Source organism: Panthera leo, chromosome D4 (assembly GCF_018350215.1).
Source record: "Panthera leo isolate Ple1 chromosome D4, P.leo_Ple1_pat1.1, whole genome shotgun sequence".
NCBI lineage: Eukaryota > Metazoa > Chordata > Mammalia > Carnivora > Felidae > Panthera > Panthera leo.
In genome coordinates, this window is record NC_056691.1 from 6,997,576 (window position 1) to 7,016,149 (window position 18,574).

General features: G+C 43.2%; 1 protein-coding gene and 1 non-coding gene across 10 annotated transcripts in view; one reads left to right on the plus strand and one right to left on the minus strand.

Moving 5' to 3' along the window:
- Nucleotides 1–18,574, plus strand: part of SPATA6L (spermatogenesis associated 6 like) — a 47,662-nt gene that overhangs the window by 8,637 nt on the left and 20,451 nt on the right. For 6 of the 9 annotated variants that reach the window (XM_042912884.1, XM_042912878.1, XM_042912876.1 and 3 more), the window contains 2 exons: nucleotides 2,256–2,297; nucleotides 13,176–13,300. In XM_042912884.1, the coding sequence (XP_042768818.1) occupies nucleotides 2,256–2,297; nucleotides 13,176–13,300 (167 nt within the window). The other 3 variants (XM_042912877.1, XM_042912883.1, XM_042912885.1) reach the window with 2 other exon arrangements.
- TRNAC-GCA lies at nucleotides 5,592–5,676 on the minus strand. Its single transcript has one exon. It is a non-coding gene; the product is annotated as a tRNA-Cys (tRNA).

The window sequence follows — 18,574 nt, forward strand, 5'->3', positions numbered from 1 at the left end:
CCACATTTTGTTTATTCATTTAGTGGTTGAGGGACATTTGGGTTTTCTTCATGTTTGGGCTATGATGAACAACGTTGCTGTGAATATTTGTGTACAAGTGTTTTTGTGGACATGTGTTTCCATTTCTCTTGGGTCTATACCTCAGAGTGGAAGTGTTGGGTTGTATGGTAATTCTTTTTAATTTTTGGAGAAACTTCACCAAAGCAACTGTACCATTTTACATTCCACCAGCAATGCGTGAGGGATCCATTTCTCCACATCCTGGTCAACCCTTGTTACTTGTCCTGTTGATCGGTGGCCATTCTTGTGGGTATGAGTGAAATCTCATTGTGGTTTTGATGATTTTGAGCATTTTTTCATGTGCTGACTGGTTGTTTGTATATGTTATTTGGAGAAATGTGTGTTCAGAGCTTTTGCTTATATTTTAATGGGGTTATTTGACTTTTTATTATTGAGTTGTAATATATTATGAACTTGTAACATATTGAATTCTTTGTATATTATAGATGCAAGTCCCATAGCAGATGTATGATAGATACTTTCTTCCATTCTTTGGATTATCTTTTCATTTTCTTGATGGTGTTCTTTGAAACACAAAAATTTTTAATTTTGATGAATTCTGTTTTATTCGTTTTTCTTTTTTTACTTGAGCTTTTGATGTCATACCTAAGAAACCATTACCTAATTTAAGTCACAAAGATTTATGTCTGTGTTTTCTTCTGAGAGTTTTATAGTTTTAGCTTTTACATTTGAGCCTATGACACCTGTTAAGTTTATTTTTGTAAATAGCATGAGGTAGGGGTCCACCTTCATTCTTTTGCATCTGGGTATCCAGTTGTCCTGGTCTCATCTGTTGATAAGAGTATTTTCCCCCCATTGAATAGTCCGGATACATTTGTTGAAAATCAACTGACTGTAAATATGAGGGTTTTTTTTGGATTCTCAATTGTATTCTGTGGATCCATATATCCATCATTATGCCTGTAACACACAGTCTTGATTATTGTAACTTTGTGAGGTTTGAAATCAGGAAATGTGAGTCCTCCACCTTAGTTCTTCATTCCAAGGCAGTTTTTGCTATTTGGATTCTCTTGTATTTCCATGTGAATTTTAGGATCAGCTTGTCTGTTTCTGCAAAGGAGCCAACTAGGATGTTGATAGGGGTTGCCTTGAACCTGTAGATCAATTTGAGGAATGTTTCCATCTGAACAATATCGAGTCTTCCAGTCCATGAACATGGGATATAGTGAGAATTCACTGAACGTAAGGGATTTAGAGCCTGAGACAAATGGAGGGCTTAACATTCCCATTGTCCTACTTGGAAAACCTAAAATTACAAACTGCCTTAACTGTCAGTTTCTTGGCATTTAAAATTCTGTCCTCATACATCCACATGCTTTTCATAAGTCTGCAGAGGGAGAATTTTACTTTTCTTGTATATAGACTTCTAGGTGTTTTGAGACATAATTGACATATCACATTATGTAAGTGTAAGGTATACAACATGTGGATTTGATACACTTAGATATTGCAAAATGATTACCACAGCATGAGCTAACACACTCATCCCATCATGTAACTGCCATCTCTTTCTTGTGGTGAGAACATTTAAGACCTACCCTCTTAGCAACTTTCAAATATATAATATGGATTAGTAACTATAATCGTCTATGATTGCCACCATTATTGTCTATTTTAAAATGTATTCACTTCTATAATTTGGGGGAATTATCTTTATTGATTTTTTATTGTTATACCATTTATGTTTAAGTTACTTTCAGATTTGAATTTTACTCTTGTCCTTATAGATTTTGTACATGGGCTCACTATTTGTAAATATACTTTGCGCTCGGGAAGTATAAAAAATGTTATATTTTATGTTTCATTTATATTGTCAGAGAGCATACTGTTTTAAGCAAGATAAACTTGTATAGGTTGATGGACAAGAGTTGGATTTTGAATTTTTAAAATGAGAATCTGATTTTTATGTCAGTGATTTATGGATACGTTTTTAAGACAAAATATTACATCCATGTCATCAATACTTCTTAGGGCACAAAATGTTATTTTTATGACTTAGTTACTCCCATTCTATGCCCTTGGATTACTGGGTCCAGAAATACCTGAATCCTTGTTGATATGGCATTATTATTATTATTATTATTATTATTATTATTATTATTATTATAAATGGAATGTTATGACAGTTTTGAATTTAGCAATTATGAAAAACTCTCTCATTTTTTCTATTTTAGGCTTCCTAACCAGGTTTGAATTAATACAGCTAGTATCTCCAGGTAATGTGCCCATAAATGCATTTCTAAATCAGTTTATTTTAATTTTGAAGGGATTTTGGCACGACAGAATGGGGACTGGTATTTACAAGTTGTGCTTTCTAGAACACTCACTTTCCCCCCGACCAGTCTGTTGAATTTTATCAATTCTCACAGAAGTAACTTTATGGGTCTGGTGGCAGTAAGCATAACTTAAAGGTGCTTTGGCTTTCCAGTTTTTCATAACTTTAATTATCACCAAATAAGAAAAGCTTGGCTCAGTTTTTTTCAAGCTTTTGCCTTTGGCTTTGTTGGCGAACCCAAAACTATCTTCTGTGTTAGATGCCAGAACGGGGTTGGTAAACTGTAGGCCAGTCCAGCCTGCAGTTTGTTTTGTGTGACTCGTGAGCTAAATTTCTATTTTTTTTAAAAATTGAGATTCATAAACTGGATATTTGATTCATATACTATAAACCTCTCCATTGCAAGTGTACAACTCAGTTGTTTAAGTATCTTCACAAATTTCTGCAAACATCACCACCATCTTATTCCAGAACCTTTTTATTATCTGGAAAAAAAACAAAACCAAACCACTGTAGTCCTTAATAGTCACCCTTTATTCCCTCTTCCCACAGCCCTGGCCACCACTAGTCTACTTTCTCTATGGCTGTGCCTCTTCTGGACATTTAGTGTAAATGGAACCAGACAATATGTAGCCTTTGGTGTCTGGCTTCTTCCATTTGGCATGTTTTCAAGATTCACCCAGGTTGTAGCCTGTTATCGTTACTTTGTTCCTTGTCCGGATGCATAATGTGCTTTTATATGGATACGCCTAGTTTGTTTATCCCTTCGTTGGTCGATGGACGTTTGAGTTGTTTCCTGGTTGATGGACGTTTGAGTTGTTTCCACTTTTTGAATATCATGAACAACACTGCTATCAACATTCACGTACAAGTTGTTGTGTGAGTACATGTTTTCAATTCTCTTGGGTTCATACCTAGGAGTAGAGTTTCTGTATCATATGGTACCTCCACGTTTAACTTTTTAAGGAACTGCCAAACTGTCTTCGGTTCTGGCCGTTTTGAAGGGTTGGAAAAAAATTTTAAAACATGCGTATTTCGTGATGGGAAAATTATATAAAATTATATAAAATCCACATTTCATCGTCCAAAAAGTTTTATTGGAACACGGCCATGCTTCATTTATTGTCTGTGGCTGACTTTGTTTATGCTGGAGTTGAGTAGTTATGACCGCGTGGCTTGCAAAGCCTAAAATATTTACTATCTGACCCTTTTATGGAAGCAGTTCTTGCCAGAATCATGGGACTTTAGGAGGAAACCATTCTGTGGTGCCTCTGCTTCCTGTGTGTCTTGAATGGCAGGGCACCTGAGCTAAACTTCTGCATGGTGGCATCAGTTCTCTTACGTGGTTTCTCAGTGTGGCTGGTTACCTGGTGATTTTAGTCGTGTGTGTGTGTGTGTGTGTGTGTGTGTGTGTGTGAGAGAGAGAGAGAGAGAGAGAGAGAGAGAGGGAGGGAGGGAGAGAGAGGGAGAGAGAGATAATATTTAAAACTCGGGGGGCACCTGGATGGCTCAGTCGGTTAAGTGTCTGACTACAGCTCAGGTCATGATCTCACGGTTCATGAGTTTGAGCCCCGCGTCAGGCTCCGTGCTGACAGCTTGGTGCCTGGAGCCTTCTTTGGATTCTGTGTCTCCCTCTCTCTTTGCCCCTCCTTCCCTTGTTCACTCTCTCTCTCTCTCAAAAAGAAATAAACATTAAAACTCAGAAACATTTAGAATTCTTTTTTGATTTTTGCTGTTACGGGTTTTTGCCTTTTCTCTTCCCAAGATGAAAATAGCTTTATGGTTTTTAGTTGCTGCAAAAAGCATTCCCAAATGATGAGAAAACCTCTATTTATAATTTGGTGAACATGTTTCTTGATATTTGTCTGTGGACAGAACACCTAGATATGGAATTTCTACATAATGGTGTCACATACATTTTCTTCTCTTATTGGCTTCCCCCCATCAAATATCACTGTTGTGTTGTCATTTCTAAAAGCCTGGAGGTACCTCATTCTTTTTAATGGTAATAAAGAATTCCATTAATTTACTTATGTGTCCTTAAAAGTCTCTAAACAGTAGGGACATCATATTTGGGGTTTTTTGACTATACGTTGTTGTCTGTAGTTTGTCTTTTTTCAATAGCTATGTGTTTTTCCAGAATATTCTAATTATCCTTAAATTGATATTGTTGAACATGTAGGTTTTCCTTGTCTTTCACATATTTATAAAAATTATTTTTTTCTCCGGGCTCCTGGATGGCTTAGTCAGTTAAGCCTCTGACTTTGGCTCAGGTCGCAATCTCATGGTTTGTGAGTTCGAGCCCCACATCGGGCTCCGTGCTGACGGCTCAGAGCCCGCTTCGGATCCTCTGTCCTCCTTACTCTCTCTCTCTCCCCCTGCACTCTTTCTCCCAAATAAACACTTAAAAAAAGATATTTCGCCAGAGATTACAGTGTGTTGTTCTGATTATTCTATTTTATTACTAGTTATTGTTGTGAATCTCTAACTATGCCTAACTTATACATTCAACTTTATCATAGGTATGTGTGTATAGGAAAAAAACGTAGTGTATGTAGGATTCAATGCTGTCTGCTGTGGGGGCCTTGGTATATAATTCCCCATGGATAAGCGGGGACTCGACTAAACCATCCATCCATATCTGTAACCTGAAAGTAAACCGATCGCCAGCAAGCTTCCATTATTACTGTGTTCAGCAGTGTGTATACAGCAGGTCCATTGCCCATATCCTAGCTAATGCTGGATATTAACGTTTGAATTAATCATGTTTGCCAAGTATATAATAATTTCTTTAAAGTATATTGTACTATATTTTCTGGGCTCTTCTTTTTTGCAGACATGATTTGTGACAACCTCAAATTTAAAATTTACTTCTTAAAAAATTTCCATTTTCCCATGATTTGTTTTCTTTCTTTTCCTCTGTACAACGTGACTTTCAGTGCCCCGTGGTTACTTGTGGAGTGATGTCTGGATGTTAACATTGCATTTGGTATAACTTCCTGATATTTTTACCAAAGTTTTTAATAAGTTATGCTTACTGTGTATGGATTCCCCCTGTTTTGTTGTATGTTCTGATACGTTATTGTTTGAATTTTTCTTCTTTTAAAAAGACTTTTTTTTAATGTTTATTTTTGAAGGAGAGAGAGACAGAGTGTGAGTGGGGGCTGGGGGGAGGCAGAGAGAGAAGGAGACACAGAATCTGAAGCAGGCTCCAGGCTCCGAGCTGTCAGCCCAGAGCCCAACGCGGGGCTCGAACCCACAAACCACGAGATCATGACCTGAGCTGCAGTCAGACGCTCAACCGACTGAGCCACCCAGGCGCCCCTTTCTCTTCTTCTTAAGAAAACATGAGGGAAGGAGAGTGAGCCTGGCAGATTCCTGAGCTAAAGCAGAGGTGACTGTGGAGGCTTTTAAGAGGATCACAGTTGTGCCTGGTGTGGCCCTGCCTGTGGCGGGTCAAGGCCCCAAGGGATGGAGGGGACCCAGAAATCTGTAGCTCTTCTGCCTCTTGGCTCACTGGCAGAGGAGGCCCCGAAACAGAGAAGTACCCCACTCTCTGTGGATCTAAGGACGGGTACCCTCGTATGTGTTAGGGCTTTCTTAGGTAGACAGAAGAGAAGGAAGGCCAGTGGTGCCTCTTCCTGGCTTTCCAGAAATTCTTACTGAATATTTTTCAGCCTAAAAGTGACAGGCTAAAATCAGGGCATTGAATTTTTTTCCACGTTTTTTTTTTTTTTTCCTTATTTGACCTAGTTTTATGTTCAAACATATATCAATGCTAACTGGCAAGTTATACTTCAGTATGTTAATAAAATAGAAGCAGACTCATTTTGGTCTTATTTAATTCTACACGAATTAAAAAAAAAATAACCCAATACCTACATACTCTCACTGTAAAAATTAAACTAACACAAAGTTATATAAAATGAAAAGTCAAAAGCCACATTCGTCAACAGCTCCTGACAACAATTACTAATAATTTTCTTTTCAGATGTTTTAAAATGCATTTAGTATATGTAATGCATTTAAAATCTAAAATACATACATGCATATATATACATACATATACATACATGTGCTATATATATCTAGTATTTATCATATGTATGTTTAGTATACATATTGGTTGAATATACATATTCTGCAGCTTGCTTTTTAAAGTTTAATATATCTTAGATTGCCATATGTTCTTTTTTTTTCATTTCGAGAGAGAGAGAGAGAGCATGAGCAGGGGAGAGGGGCAGAGAGACAGGGAGAGATCAAGCAGACTCCTCGCTCAGCATGGAGTCTGACATGGGGCTCCACCCCACGACCCCGGGATCATGATCTGAGCCAAAATCAAGAGTCAGATGCTCAGCCGACTGAGCCACCCGGGTGCCCCAACCATGTGTTTTCCACACGACCAGAAATCCATCTGTGAGCGGGTTGCAAGAATAGCTCGAAGCCACGATGATTGGAGAATACTGAGGCTGGGTGCACGCGTACCGTTTATAACTCAGAAGTTACTCAGATACAAAGTGGAGGCCTTGCGAGACGTGTTTTCCTTTTGTCTACGGTCCTTCAATTTCAGATTGTAATCTTAGTGGAATGAAGTTAGAATTGCTCAAAATAATTCCACTCAGCTTCGGATGCATTGGAGACGGATCCTTTAGTTCTCCCGAGGTGTTCATTGAGGGTGTGCCCGGAACGTGCCCCACAGTGTGCTTCTGGCATCCCACCAGTGGTGCCAGGCGGAAGGGTGATTGTAAGCCCTTTTGCTCTGCTGGGTCTCCATAGCAGATAATTAAGTAAAAATGATTTGTCTCATTGTAGGCTGCACCGTAGGGTCACATGGGTCACATGTAGGTTCACAGGGACCATCCCTTCACTTGGCTGAATTGTTACCTTTTCATTTTGCTGTAGATGTTATTTTATTGTTTGATTCCTTAAAAAAAAATTTTAATGTTTGTTTATTTTTGAGAGAGAGAGACAGTGCAGGCAGGGGACGGGCAGAGAGAGAGGGAGACACAGAATCCGAAGCGGGCTCCGGGCTCCGAGCTGTCAGCACAGCGCCCGACGCAGGGCTTGAGCTCACCGACTGCGCCGTCATGAGCTGAGCCACCCAGGCGCCCCTCATTGTTTGATATTTATTCACATTCCTTTCAAACACGCTGATAGTCAAAAGACATATTATGACTATGTGTTAATGATACAAGTAGCTTAGATTTACACACAGCTTTACTGCTAAAGAATGAAGGGGTCCAAAGATTTGGCTTAGAAGCTGTAAAGACGCCTCGGGTTCTTGTTTACCAAGATGGGAAAAAAGCAAGTGGACACAGGGGGGCAGCAGTGTAATCCTGTTGGACTGGGAGCTTGGTGCTTTCTTTTTACTGATCTCTTAGAGAAAAAACGTCTACTTGGGGATAAGTCATGTACATTCAGTCCAGCTGTAAATTGCCATTTTTGTGGGCACCTGTTCCCTCAATCAGAGTTTGGTTTTATACTTTGTAGTGTGTTTACCAGGCATCAGCAAGAACAGAACTCCTGCCTCAGAAAATATGGTTTTGAATTTCTGCTTTGCCGTGTGGCATCATGATAAGTGTCTTCTACTCACAAAGCCTGTTTCCTTATCGGTAGAGAAGGCATCAAATGAGACTCCATAGTGGGAAGCAAGCTGTCGATTCTGATGTGCTCTGTAAATGTTAGATTTTCAATACAATATTGTTATTAAAATGATCGATTTTGGGGGCGCCTGGGTGGTTCAGTTGGATGAGCATCCAACTCTTGATTTCGGCCCAGGTCAAGATCCCAGGGTGATGGGACCGAGCCCCCTCTGCACTGGGCGTGGAGCCTGCTTGAGATTCTCTGTCTCTCTGTCTCTCTCTCCCCCTCTGCCCCTCTTCCCCGCTTGTGCTCTCTATCTCTCTCTCTCTCAAAAAAAAAAATGTTTTTTTTTTCTTGAAGTCCTCATTCGTTTTCCTTTTTAGGGGAAATGTTTTTCATCGACGGCATCGATGATGTCGTTGTCTGTCTGTGCCATTAGCCTATAAGAACACGGATTTCCTTCAGACATAGCACGTGGCCTATGAGTATCGCTCAGCCTGTGTATAACCCAGGCTCTTGCTGTAACATCCTCGTGGGGTGCCAACATTTTTACACTGGGTGGCAGTTAGGACTCTAGAATATGATGGAACCAGAGAGAGAACTGAGGACATAGCCTTCTATCTATCTCCTCCGATTTCAGTGCCTTCATCCCCGTGATTCCAAAGCTAGTAGATGAGCAGGCCTCCAGTTCTCTGTCCTCTTATTTTTATCTTCATTCTTGCTAACGACGGCGATAGTGACTCAGTAGCTGTCATTTTGGATGCAGTGACAAGAGCTAGCCAAAAACCCATGAAAGGAAAAAGGAACAGCCCGGTGTGTGGGGCATCGTCCCGTGCACGCAGGTGTTCCCGGTAGGAGCGTGTGACTGAAAACACGTGACGTCCAGACACCAGGGTGGCCCTGGTACCTCGTACCCCTGCTGGGTTGGTGTCATGGAGCGGGCACGGTAACGGCAGGTGATGTCCGAGTGCTCTACGCTTGGTATATGTCACGTGACCTCGCAGTAGCCCTGGGGGGCAGGTACTACGATGACTTTTACGTTTTCCCGAAGAGGCCCCTGAAGTTACGAGATCACGTAACGTGCTCCTGGTCACACAGCTGGTAAAGGGTGGGGCAGGGATCTGAACCAGCTCCGTGTGCATCTGGACACCGTTCTTCCCCACTGTACGTGGACCCCGGCAGAAAGCTGCGTTCCGTTGCTGGTGACGGACGAGGAGACCGTCACATCACTTCCCATTTTCAGGTTGCGCTCGTGAGACCTCAGACTGGAGGAAGTCTGGCTGGCCGGCAGAGGGGGGCAGGCCATGCCCCTCCTGGGGAGCACCGATAAAAAAGGTGGCCAGGATAAGACTGGGAAATGATTGATGCTAAGATTGATTCTGGGATAGCACCCGCCTTCCACGGCCTCTCCACCTTTCTCTTTGTCATCAGTGTACCTTGTATATTTATTTGCATGGTTTTTTTTTGACATCTGTAGACTGGAAACTCCAGGAGGGCAGGAGTTGGACCCATTTTGTCTGCTAGTATACATGCAGGGTCTAGGACTCCTGGCACACAGTAGGTTCTCTATGCATATTTCTTGAACGTATGAATGAAAAGAAATTGAAAATATTGGAAAGAAATGATTGAGAAATGAATGAACCGTGAAAGTTGGAAAAAAAAATTTTTTAAGTAGGCTTTATCCCCAGTGCAGAGCCCAACACGGGGCTTGAACTCACGACCCTGAGCTCAAGACCCTGATCAGGGTCAGGACCTGAGCTGAGATCAAGAGTTGGCTGCTTGAGCGAGGAATAAAAATAAAGCATTTCAGAAGTTAAAAAAAAAAAAAAAAAAAAAAAAAAAAGAGTTGGCTGCTTACCCAACTGCGCCACCCAGGGACCCCTCAGAGGATTTTTGGTCTGTCTGCCTTGTCTCACGGTGGTGGAAACGGAGTCTCAGAGAGGGTGATTACTGCTAGCTGACTCCACGTCGGTCTTCACCATTATCCCCTCAAGAGGCACTTAGCAAGTGTCCGCCCTGTACCAGGCACCCGTCTGGGGGCAGCCCCGGGGGGCTGTGTTTTACCACTCGGTTCTGACGGCCACCCAAACACAGGTGTAAAATGTCTATCTTTAATGACATCTCAAGGGCCCTATGGGAAACGCTGACAGAATGGTCCCTCTCCAGGTGAGGCGTCGTGGCTGGGCCACTAACTGCCTGGCATTCACACCTTTCTGGGCACAGCCCTGCCAGGGACAGAGTAAGGAACGTTGACAGACAGGGACTGCTTTCATGGAACGTTGATGGAAACGGATCAGAGATACATATCCGAATGAAGAGCCTGCTGAGTGCTACGTTAAGGGCTGCAAGTTCATTGGGCTGCAAGTTCAAAGGGCATACCGCCTTTCTAATGAGATGAAATTTCAACCGAGGCCCATCATGGGATAGGAGGGAGGCAGCCCTGCAATGATCCAGGGAAGGAACGTTACAGGGAGAACCCGGGGCAAACGTCTGAGGTCGAGGCGAGCCTGGCGTGTTGGAGGGACAACGGGAAGGGCGGCAGGGAGGGCGTGGAATGACCGAGGAGGAAGAGTGGTAACATGAGGGAGGAGAGGCGGTCAGAGGCCTGATTATGTGGAGTCTTGAAGTCCAGAGCAAGATGCTCAGGCTTTATTCGCGAGTGATGGGAAGCCCGCTGGGAGGTTCTCAGGAGAGGAAAGGCCCAGTCTGACGTGTTTATAACATCGCGGTGTGTGGAGGACAGGTGTGAGTGCAGCAAGAATGGAAGCAGAGAGAGCAGTGTGGAGGCCGTGGCAGTGGTCCGGGAGGGAGGTGGTGTGGCGGGGACCGGGGTAGTGACCGTCAAGATGGAGAGAGGAGACAGATTGCAGGTTTATCTCGGAGATGGAGTCTACAGGACTGGCTAGCGGGTTAACGTGAGGGGCGAAGGAGTGGAGTCAAGGATAAAGCCTGGACTTTTGGCCCGAGCACACGCTCCCTTCTCTCTGAAGGGAGAATAGGGGAGAGCTTATGTGTGGGAAAAAATCAAGGGTGTTGTTTTGGACCTGTTACTTTGGAGACATGAGGAGACATTGGACGTGAAGCTTGAAGGACGAAGGAGATCTCAACAGGATGGGAAGGAAGAAAGGACATTTTGGAAGGAACAGCACCGGCAGAGGAAGGACGGGGCGGTGGAGGAGGGAGAGATACATCATCAATCCGTTGTGGCCGGAGCACGTCTGAGAGAAGGGTGGGGACACATGATCTGATGACGAAAACCATAGAATTCGTTCTTTTTGCACATGGATCCTTATTAGAACCCAAACATTCATATTTATTTATTTCTTTTAATTTTCAAAAAATGTTTTATATATTTTTGAAAGAGAGAGAGAGAGAGAGAGATGAGCAGGGGAGGGGCAGAGAGAGAGGGAGACACAGAATCTGAAACAGGCTCCAGGCTCCGAGCCATCAGCACAGATCCCGACGGGGGGCTCGAACTCACAGACTGTGAGATCATGACCTGAGCTGAAGTCAGACACTTAACTGACTGAGCCACCCAGGCGCCCCCCGAACATCCGTATTAAAGAATAAGTAGGAAGAAATTGGTCCATTATACGTGATAATGTCAGGTGTTTTCTGCCATCGATGTGCCAGAAATCCACCCTCGTCAGACTTCTTCTCACAAACAGAATGGTAGTCACCAAACAGTAAAGCTACCTGGTTGACCATAGTCTCTTCTGTGGCAGTGTGCCATACAGAGGCCACTCTTAGTCTGAACCTCTTGTGTTGCACCTCCTGTGGAGACGAGGAGCGTTCAGACGGCAGCTTCTCCGTCCTTCGCTCAGTGATTCTCGGTCCTCGTAGCCCCAAGATCTGTTGGTAATGAGTGTTTGGTAACATCCCTTTCGTCAGACTGAAATAATATTGATGGTTAATATAACCAACTGAAGCAAATCACTGCAAATAGAGAAATAAAAGGAAAATGGTTTCAAATAAAACGATAGCGTATCAATACATAAATGGTGGGCACAAAGAAGTATTTAGATGTGGCATGGTTTTCAAACTGCCAGTAGGGGCTCAGTAAAGACCCAAACACAGTCAAGTACGACGGCCCCTTAATTCACATGGTACCTGCATTCCCGAAAATTCAGTGTATTTTAAAACCATGCAGAGAAAGTGCTTTGTGTTTACATGTAGCCGTGAGGTTCCAGGCTTCGCTAATTACAAGGGAAGAATTAGCTTCTCGCCTAAAAGAATGTCGGTTATGATGTTAGAATGTGCAGGAGTGTCTTGAGTGTTGCAATGTCTTGACCCTGGCACCTTGGCTCCTGCCCATGACATGTCCCCACAAATCTTGGGAGTGTCCCTGAGGCTGGTACCAACTGTGCTAAGAACCACAGCCTCGGCTGTTCTGTGGGCCATCAGGATACTGGTATCTCTGCATCACAGGACACGTCGAGCCCCAGTCTATGCTGTAAGCTTTGTGTGAACAGGGCGCTGTCTGCTTTGTTCCTGTTCTGTCCCTAGGACCTGGCCCAAAGTGTGTCCTTGGAAAACATGTGGAAGGAAAGGATGGGTGGTCGCATGGATGGATGGACAGACAGATGGATGAAAAGAGATTTTTCTCTTTGTTCTGTCTTGTGGAGTAATCCTTTAGATATTTTTGTCTCTCTCTGTTGTGAGTTCGGAAGACTTTTAAGTTTTATCCATGAGATAAGAACCAGTAGAAGTGTCTTCTACTCTGCCTCTTAAATAAGAGGTGATTTAATAAAAATGTTTATTTTTTTAATGTTTATTTATTATTTTTGAGCATTTATTTATTATTGTATTATAATAAATACATATTTTATATAAATAAAAATAAACATTTTATTATAATAAATACATATTTTTACATAAATAAAAATAAACATTTTTATTATAATAAATAAATATGATTTATTATTATTTTGAGCTCACCCCGAGTGTGAGCAAGGGAGGGGCAGAGAGAGGGAGACATAGAATCTGAAGCAGAGTCCAGGCTCCGAGCTGTCAGCACAGAGCCTGGTGCGGGGCTTGAACTCACAAACCGTGAGATCATGACCTGAGCTGAAGTCTGATGCTTAACCAAATGAGCCACCCAGGCGCCCCAAAATGTCTACTTTTATCTGAGTGCCTTCTCTGCCATCACCTGTCTGAGCTCTTATTTTGTTAAACTCAAGAAGTAGATCATTTTCAGAACGTAAATCTACTTATGGTTTTTCTCCTTGCATTCTAGCATGGGAAGAGTTGGCCTTCTATGAAGAAAACACACGAGATTTTCTTTTCCCTGAGCCCAAGCTGACACCTTCACTCCCTGGCATGTACAGGCAGGTGCTCATGAAGACATTTGCAGGTTTTCCAGTAAGTGATTCATGCCCCGCTGGACTTCTGCTGGGAGAGATTCTTGCGACCTGGACATTTTATTTCCGATAGGGGATGCTCTTGGGCAGATCACTTCCATCTGGGTTAGTTCCCTTGTTCTGTTTAGCAGCCCCGTTTAGATGCCCCATTCAAAATACCAATTATACTGGTCTGAGAGGTGGGGATCTTACCTAGCCAGGTAAATCATTGCCATCGTCACACTGTCACATACTTAGAAGGACGTTTTCTCCACCTTCTCTGAATGCAGACTAACTGAAAGATTTGATACTGGTTTGTTTTTTATTAAATGTTTTATTTATTTTTGAGAGAGTTAGAGAGACAGTGCAAGCAGGCGAGGGGCAGAGAGAGAGGGAGACACAGAATCCGAAGCAGGCTCCAGAATCCGAGCTGTCAGCACAGGGCCCAATACGGGGCTCGAACTCACAGACGATGAGAACACGACCTGGGCCGAAGTCGGACGCTTAAATGACTCAGCCACCCAGGTGCCCCTGTACCAGTTTTTTTAATTGTAACTATTGTTTTAGTAGTAATAATGAAAGCAAAATACAATCGTAATAGTAATAATGCCACCTCTCATTTATTTTGAGCTTTCGGTTCTTCATAAGATAGGTTATTTTCCTCAGAGTTCTCATGTCATCCAAGGCAGCTATCACAGTCTCCACTTAACGGAAGGGAAAGAGACAGAGGTTCACGGTGATATTATTGAAGGATCTTGAAAGACACAGCAGTGATTCAGATGACAGTCTGTTTTGGGGGCATTGCCTGAACCCAAATTCAAAATATTCATTTTGATGATATCTGTGATAGTTTCTAACCTCACAGCAACTCGGATGGTTTTCTCAACATTTCTGTGGCCTGGATGGCCTCTGTTGTAAGGGCCGCACCTTTATGAATTATAAAAAGCATATTTAATACTCAACTTTTCTGTTACTTGCCCATGAATCTCTGTTACTATCACTTAATAAAATGTCATTGCCTCCCATTTTGTTGAGAGTACTGTGTAGAATATACAACATGCAGGACCCTTACTTCTGTGATGTTTATGACGACAGAACTTCTAGTTCTAATACTTCAAATGGCAAACTTTCATCAAAAGTTGTCCTCCTCAGAATTGCTAATGTCCGTAACTCTAAACCCTCCATAATCTTTGAGGGTTTGGTGAATATCACTGACGCCATTTTTTTTTCCCCTCCGAGATACTCTTTGTATATCACCTGTATCCATCGTACTCATGAGAATGTTTGCCTTCATCATATTGAGTTATTGGCATATTTCTCTTCAGGAGCTAAAAGGATCAAAACTGGCGAGAATCGCGTGAAGGATATTCCTTATATTAACTTCGGTTTGCCTGAGTTTTCTATCACAGAAAAGCCATCCACAAACACTGAGCTGGTATCCAGCTGAGTATCGAGACGAGGAGAAACACACGTTCTTATATTTTCTCAAGTGTTGTCTCTGTTTAACTTTATGGGCATAAGTAGGAAGAAGAACATATAGGAAGTTGTGTTTATAGTTTTTTGTAAATGCAGAGAAAGGGCTTTAAAACCGCAGGGAAAGATCGGCAGGCATTAGAGGTAAAGTGTCAGTGAAGTTAATGAAACTATGTTTTAAACAATTTGTAAAAAGATAGCGGAGCTCAATTTCTCCCAAATGTTCTATAAAGCAACATAAAACCAGCTGCCACAGTTTTTTTTTTTTTTTTTTTTTTAAATTTTTTTTTTTCAACGTTTTTTATTTATTTTTGGGACAGAGAGAGACAGAGCATGAACAGGGGAGGGGCAGAGAGAGAGGGAGACACAGAATCGGAAACAGGCTCCAGGCTCCGAGCCATCAGCCCAGAGCCTGACGCGGGGCTCGAACTCACGGACCGCGAAATCGTGACCTGGCTGAAGTCGGACGCTTAACCGACTGCGCCACCCAGGCGCCCCGCTGCCACAGTTTTAATGGTAGCAGACATTCAGTGCCCGCTCGCGAGATGCCAGGTACTGTGCTGAGTTTGTTACGGGTTATCTCGTGCAGTCCTCCTTGACCCTGCAAGGTGGCTATCAGTTTTTTCCTCATTTTACTGATGGGTAAGGTGGCATAGGTAGTTTAAGAAGGTGCTCGAAGAGAGGCACCTGGGTGCTCAGTCGGTTAAGTGTCTGACTCTCGGTTTTGGCTCAGGTCAGGATCTCACAGTTTCATGAGATCGAGCCCCACATCAGGCTCTGTGCTGACGGTACACAGTCTGCTTGGGATTCTCTCTCTCTCTCTGCCCCTCCCCTACTCATGCTATGTCTCTCTCAAAATGAATAAACTTTTAAAATATTGAAAAAAAAAAGAATGGGCTTGAAGACACACGGCTGATGAATGATGGGGCATGCTTGTCTGTCAAACTTCAAAGTCTGGAATCTTGGTCACTGTGAGACGCTAATTCTCTCGTGTTTATTTCAGCCCATTGTCCACTTTCTCTACATTCATATCATAGAACTTGAGTGTGTACATGTGTGGGTCAGGCAAATCATTCACTTGTTTTCTCTAAGTTGTTAATTCATTAAGAAGTAGACTTATTTCCTTCACGAAAATGTGACTTTTCCTTTGTATTTCTGTATTTCATTTCACTTGATACCTTAACCGCTGTTTCTCCCCCCTTTTCCTGCTGAGGTTAAGAATTTTTTTTTAATTTAATTATTTTTGAGGGGGGGAAGGGCAGTGGAAGAGGGAGAGAGAGAATCCCAAGTAGAGAGCGCAGAGCCCAACTTGGGGCTCAAAGTCATAAACTGGGAGATCATGACCTGAGCTGAAATTAAAGAGTCAGACACTTAACTGACTGAGCCACCCAGGTGCCCCAAGAATTTTTTTTTTTAATATAATTTGTTCTCTTGTTAGGTGAAGACTGTAAAGTAAGCAGAAGGAATATTATTATTTCTTTATTGTTAACTTTTAGTTAATAGTTTCATTTTTTCTTTAGGGCCATGATTCTAGAAAAGTCGTACTGTTAAATCCATTTCTTGACCTAACCATCATTGCCCTCATCCTGTTGCTAAGGAAATTGGACAAGATAGACCCTGTAAATTTCAGCTTTAAACTTTTACACTAAAATCATGTTCCTGTGAACAAGAAGACACGTTCTTCCTTATTATCTGTCAGTCACTGTCAGGCGTCGAGGTTATATGAGCGAACAGGAATGTGTTACGGGGTGTGGATTCCTTGCTGGTAGGGCACCTCCCTCCTCCTCTCCAGGCAAAGTGGAACAGCAGTTTGAAGTCCTGCTAGGCAGCCACACGTGCAAAGTGTGGACTCGGACTGTCTGGGTTCAGTCCCTGCTATGTCACTCATTACTGTGACTTTGGGTAAATTGCTTTCTCTCTGTTTACCTGAGGTTCCCAGCTGTAAAATGGACTGATAATAGTACTTCCCCTATAGGGTTATTGCGACGGTTGGATGTATGTACGGTGTTTAGCATGCTATCTGGCATATAGTTAGGTTCACGGTAAACGTGACCTGTTGTGGTTTATTAAACTGTCATTCAAATGATGATGCTGTCTCCTTGTGAGGCCATGAAAAACTGCACGAGTCTGTGGCCCACGTGGGGACGTGTTCAGGCTCAGACGGCTGGGCCAGGGGGGACCTGAGGTCTGGCACACACGAGGTCTCATGATTCTAACCAACAGCACTGTGGACCTTGGAGCTTCCCCCAGTCTCCTCTCCGGTGGGCAGTCTCACAGCTGGAGGTGAGGCTGAGCAGGTCACGTCACTGTACGCTGTTTGCCGGATGTCTCCACCCCCCCCCACCACCCTTCCCCCCCGCCCCCGGATTTTCTAACTTGGCAGCAATTGGGCTCATGTGTTTGTAAGCCCAGAAATCTTGAGTCTCTGGCCCAAGCCTACCGCTTGTATGGGCATACCACATTCTAGAGGCAAAAAAAAAGAAGAAAGAAAAAAAGGAGCTGAGGATCTAGGCTGTGCCTGTAAGGACATGTTCTGTGGACAAGGTGAACGCACAAGAATGAACGTGCATAGGGGTGAATAAATGCCCAGGAAACAAGCTGACTCCTGGCTCCATCCATCCCCAGTGGACAGACTTAACCTCTCCAAGCTCGTTGGATAAAATGGGGATAGGACTGTGTGCTACCCAGGTTGTGGGAGGGTTAAATGAGAGGGCGTGAAAGTCCCTCACAAACCCTGGCGCGAGTGGTAAAAGATACAGTACTTGTCGGCATCCTCTCCCCCTGGGGCTTCAGCTGATGCAAATCCTTCTTACTGACTACGTCCTGTCATGAGAATGAGCTTTCACAGCCCGGAGGAGTGAGGGGGAGGGCGGGCTTTGAGAGGCAACTGGGGCTTGGACAGGAGATGAAGAAAGGGAAGGCACACCGGGGACAAGGAACACCTGGCCAGGTGATGGTGTCTGGGGGAGGGAAGAGCAGAGGGTCCTGCTGGGCGGGGGAGGGGGGGAGGGAGTGATGGCTGCAGGTGAGTCCATGAGGTCAGTCGGAGATCCTGTAACTCGATCAGATCCAGTTCTGTTCTCGTTTTGCCATCTAGAAGCCACGGGACCTTGGGAAAATTGCTTTCTGTCTCTCTAAAGCCTCAGTCTTTTTTAGAAAGATAATGGTATTTTTATTTTATTTATTTATCAATTAAAAGCGTTTATTTTTAAGTAATCCCTACACCCGACACGGGGCTCAAACTCGCAACCCCAACATCAAAAGTCGCACGCTCCATTGGCTGAGCCAGCCGGGTGCCCCGATAATTGTATTTTTTAAATGACCGTGCGGTAAATTGATTTTTCTGATAACACGGTTACACGAATGTTAACACATGTATAGATTTGTGAAACCACCACCGTGATCAGGATGTGGAGCTCTCCCATCAACCCCCAAATCTCCTCCTTTTATCCCTTTATAGGTGCAACCTCTCCCTTACCCCTCACCGCTGGTCTGCTCTCCATCACTGTAGTGACCGTCTTTTTCAGAAGGTCACGTAAAGGGAATTATATGGTCTGCACCCTTTTGAGATTGGCTCCTTTCACTTAGAAAAATGCCTTGGACAGTCACCCATGTGATTGTGTGCGCCAGCACTTTGTTCCTTGTTATTACTGAGTGTGTGTGTGGCTGTGTATTATTCAGTGTGGCACCGATCCCCAGAAAAGTGTCAATGACACGAAATGGGAAGTTTGGAAATAGATCTAATGAGCATAAATATTTGGTATAAGATACGAAGCACGTTTTTCAAAGCAAGTAGGCAAAGAAGGAGAACCTCTATCTATCC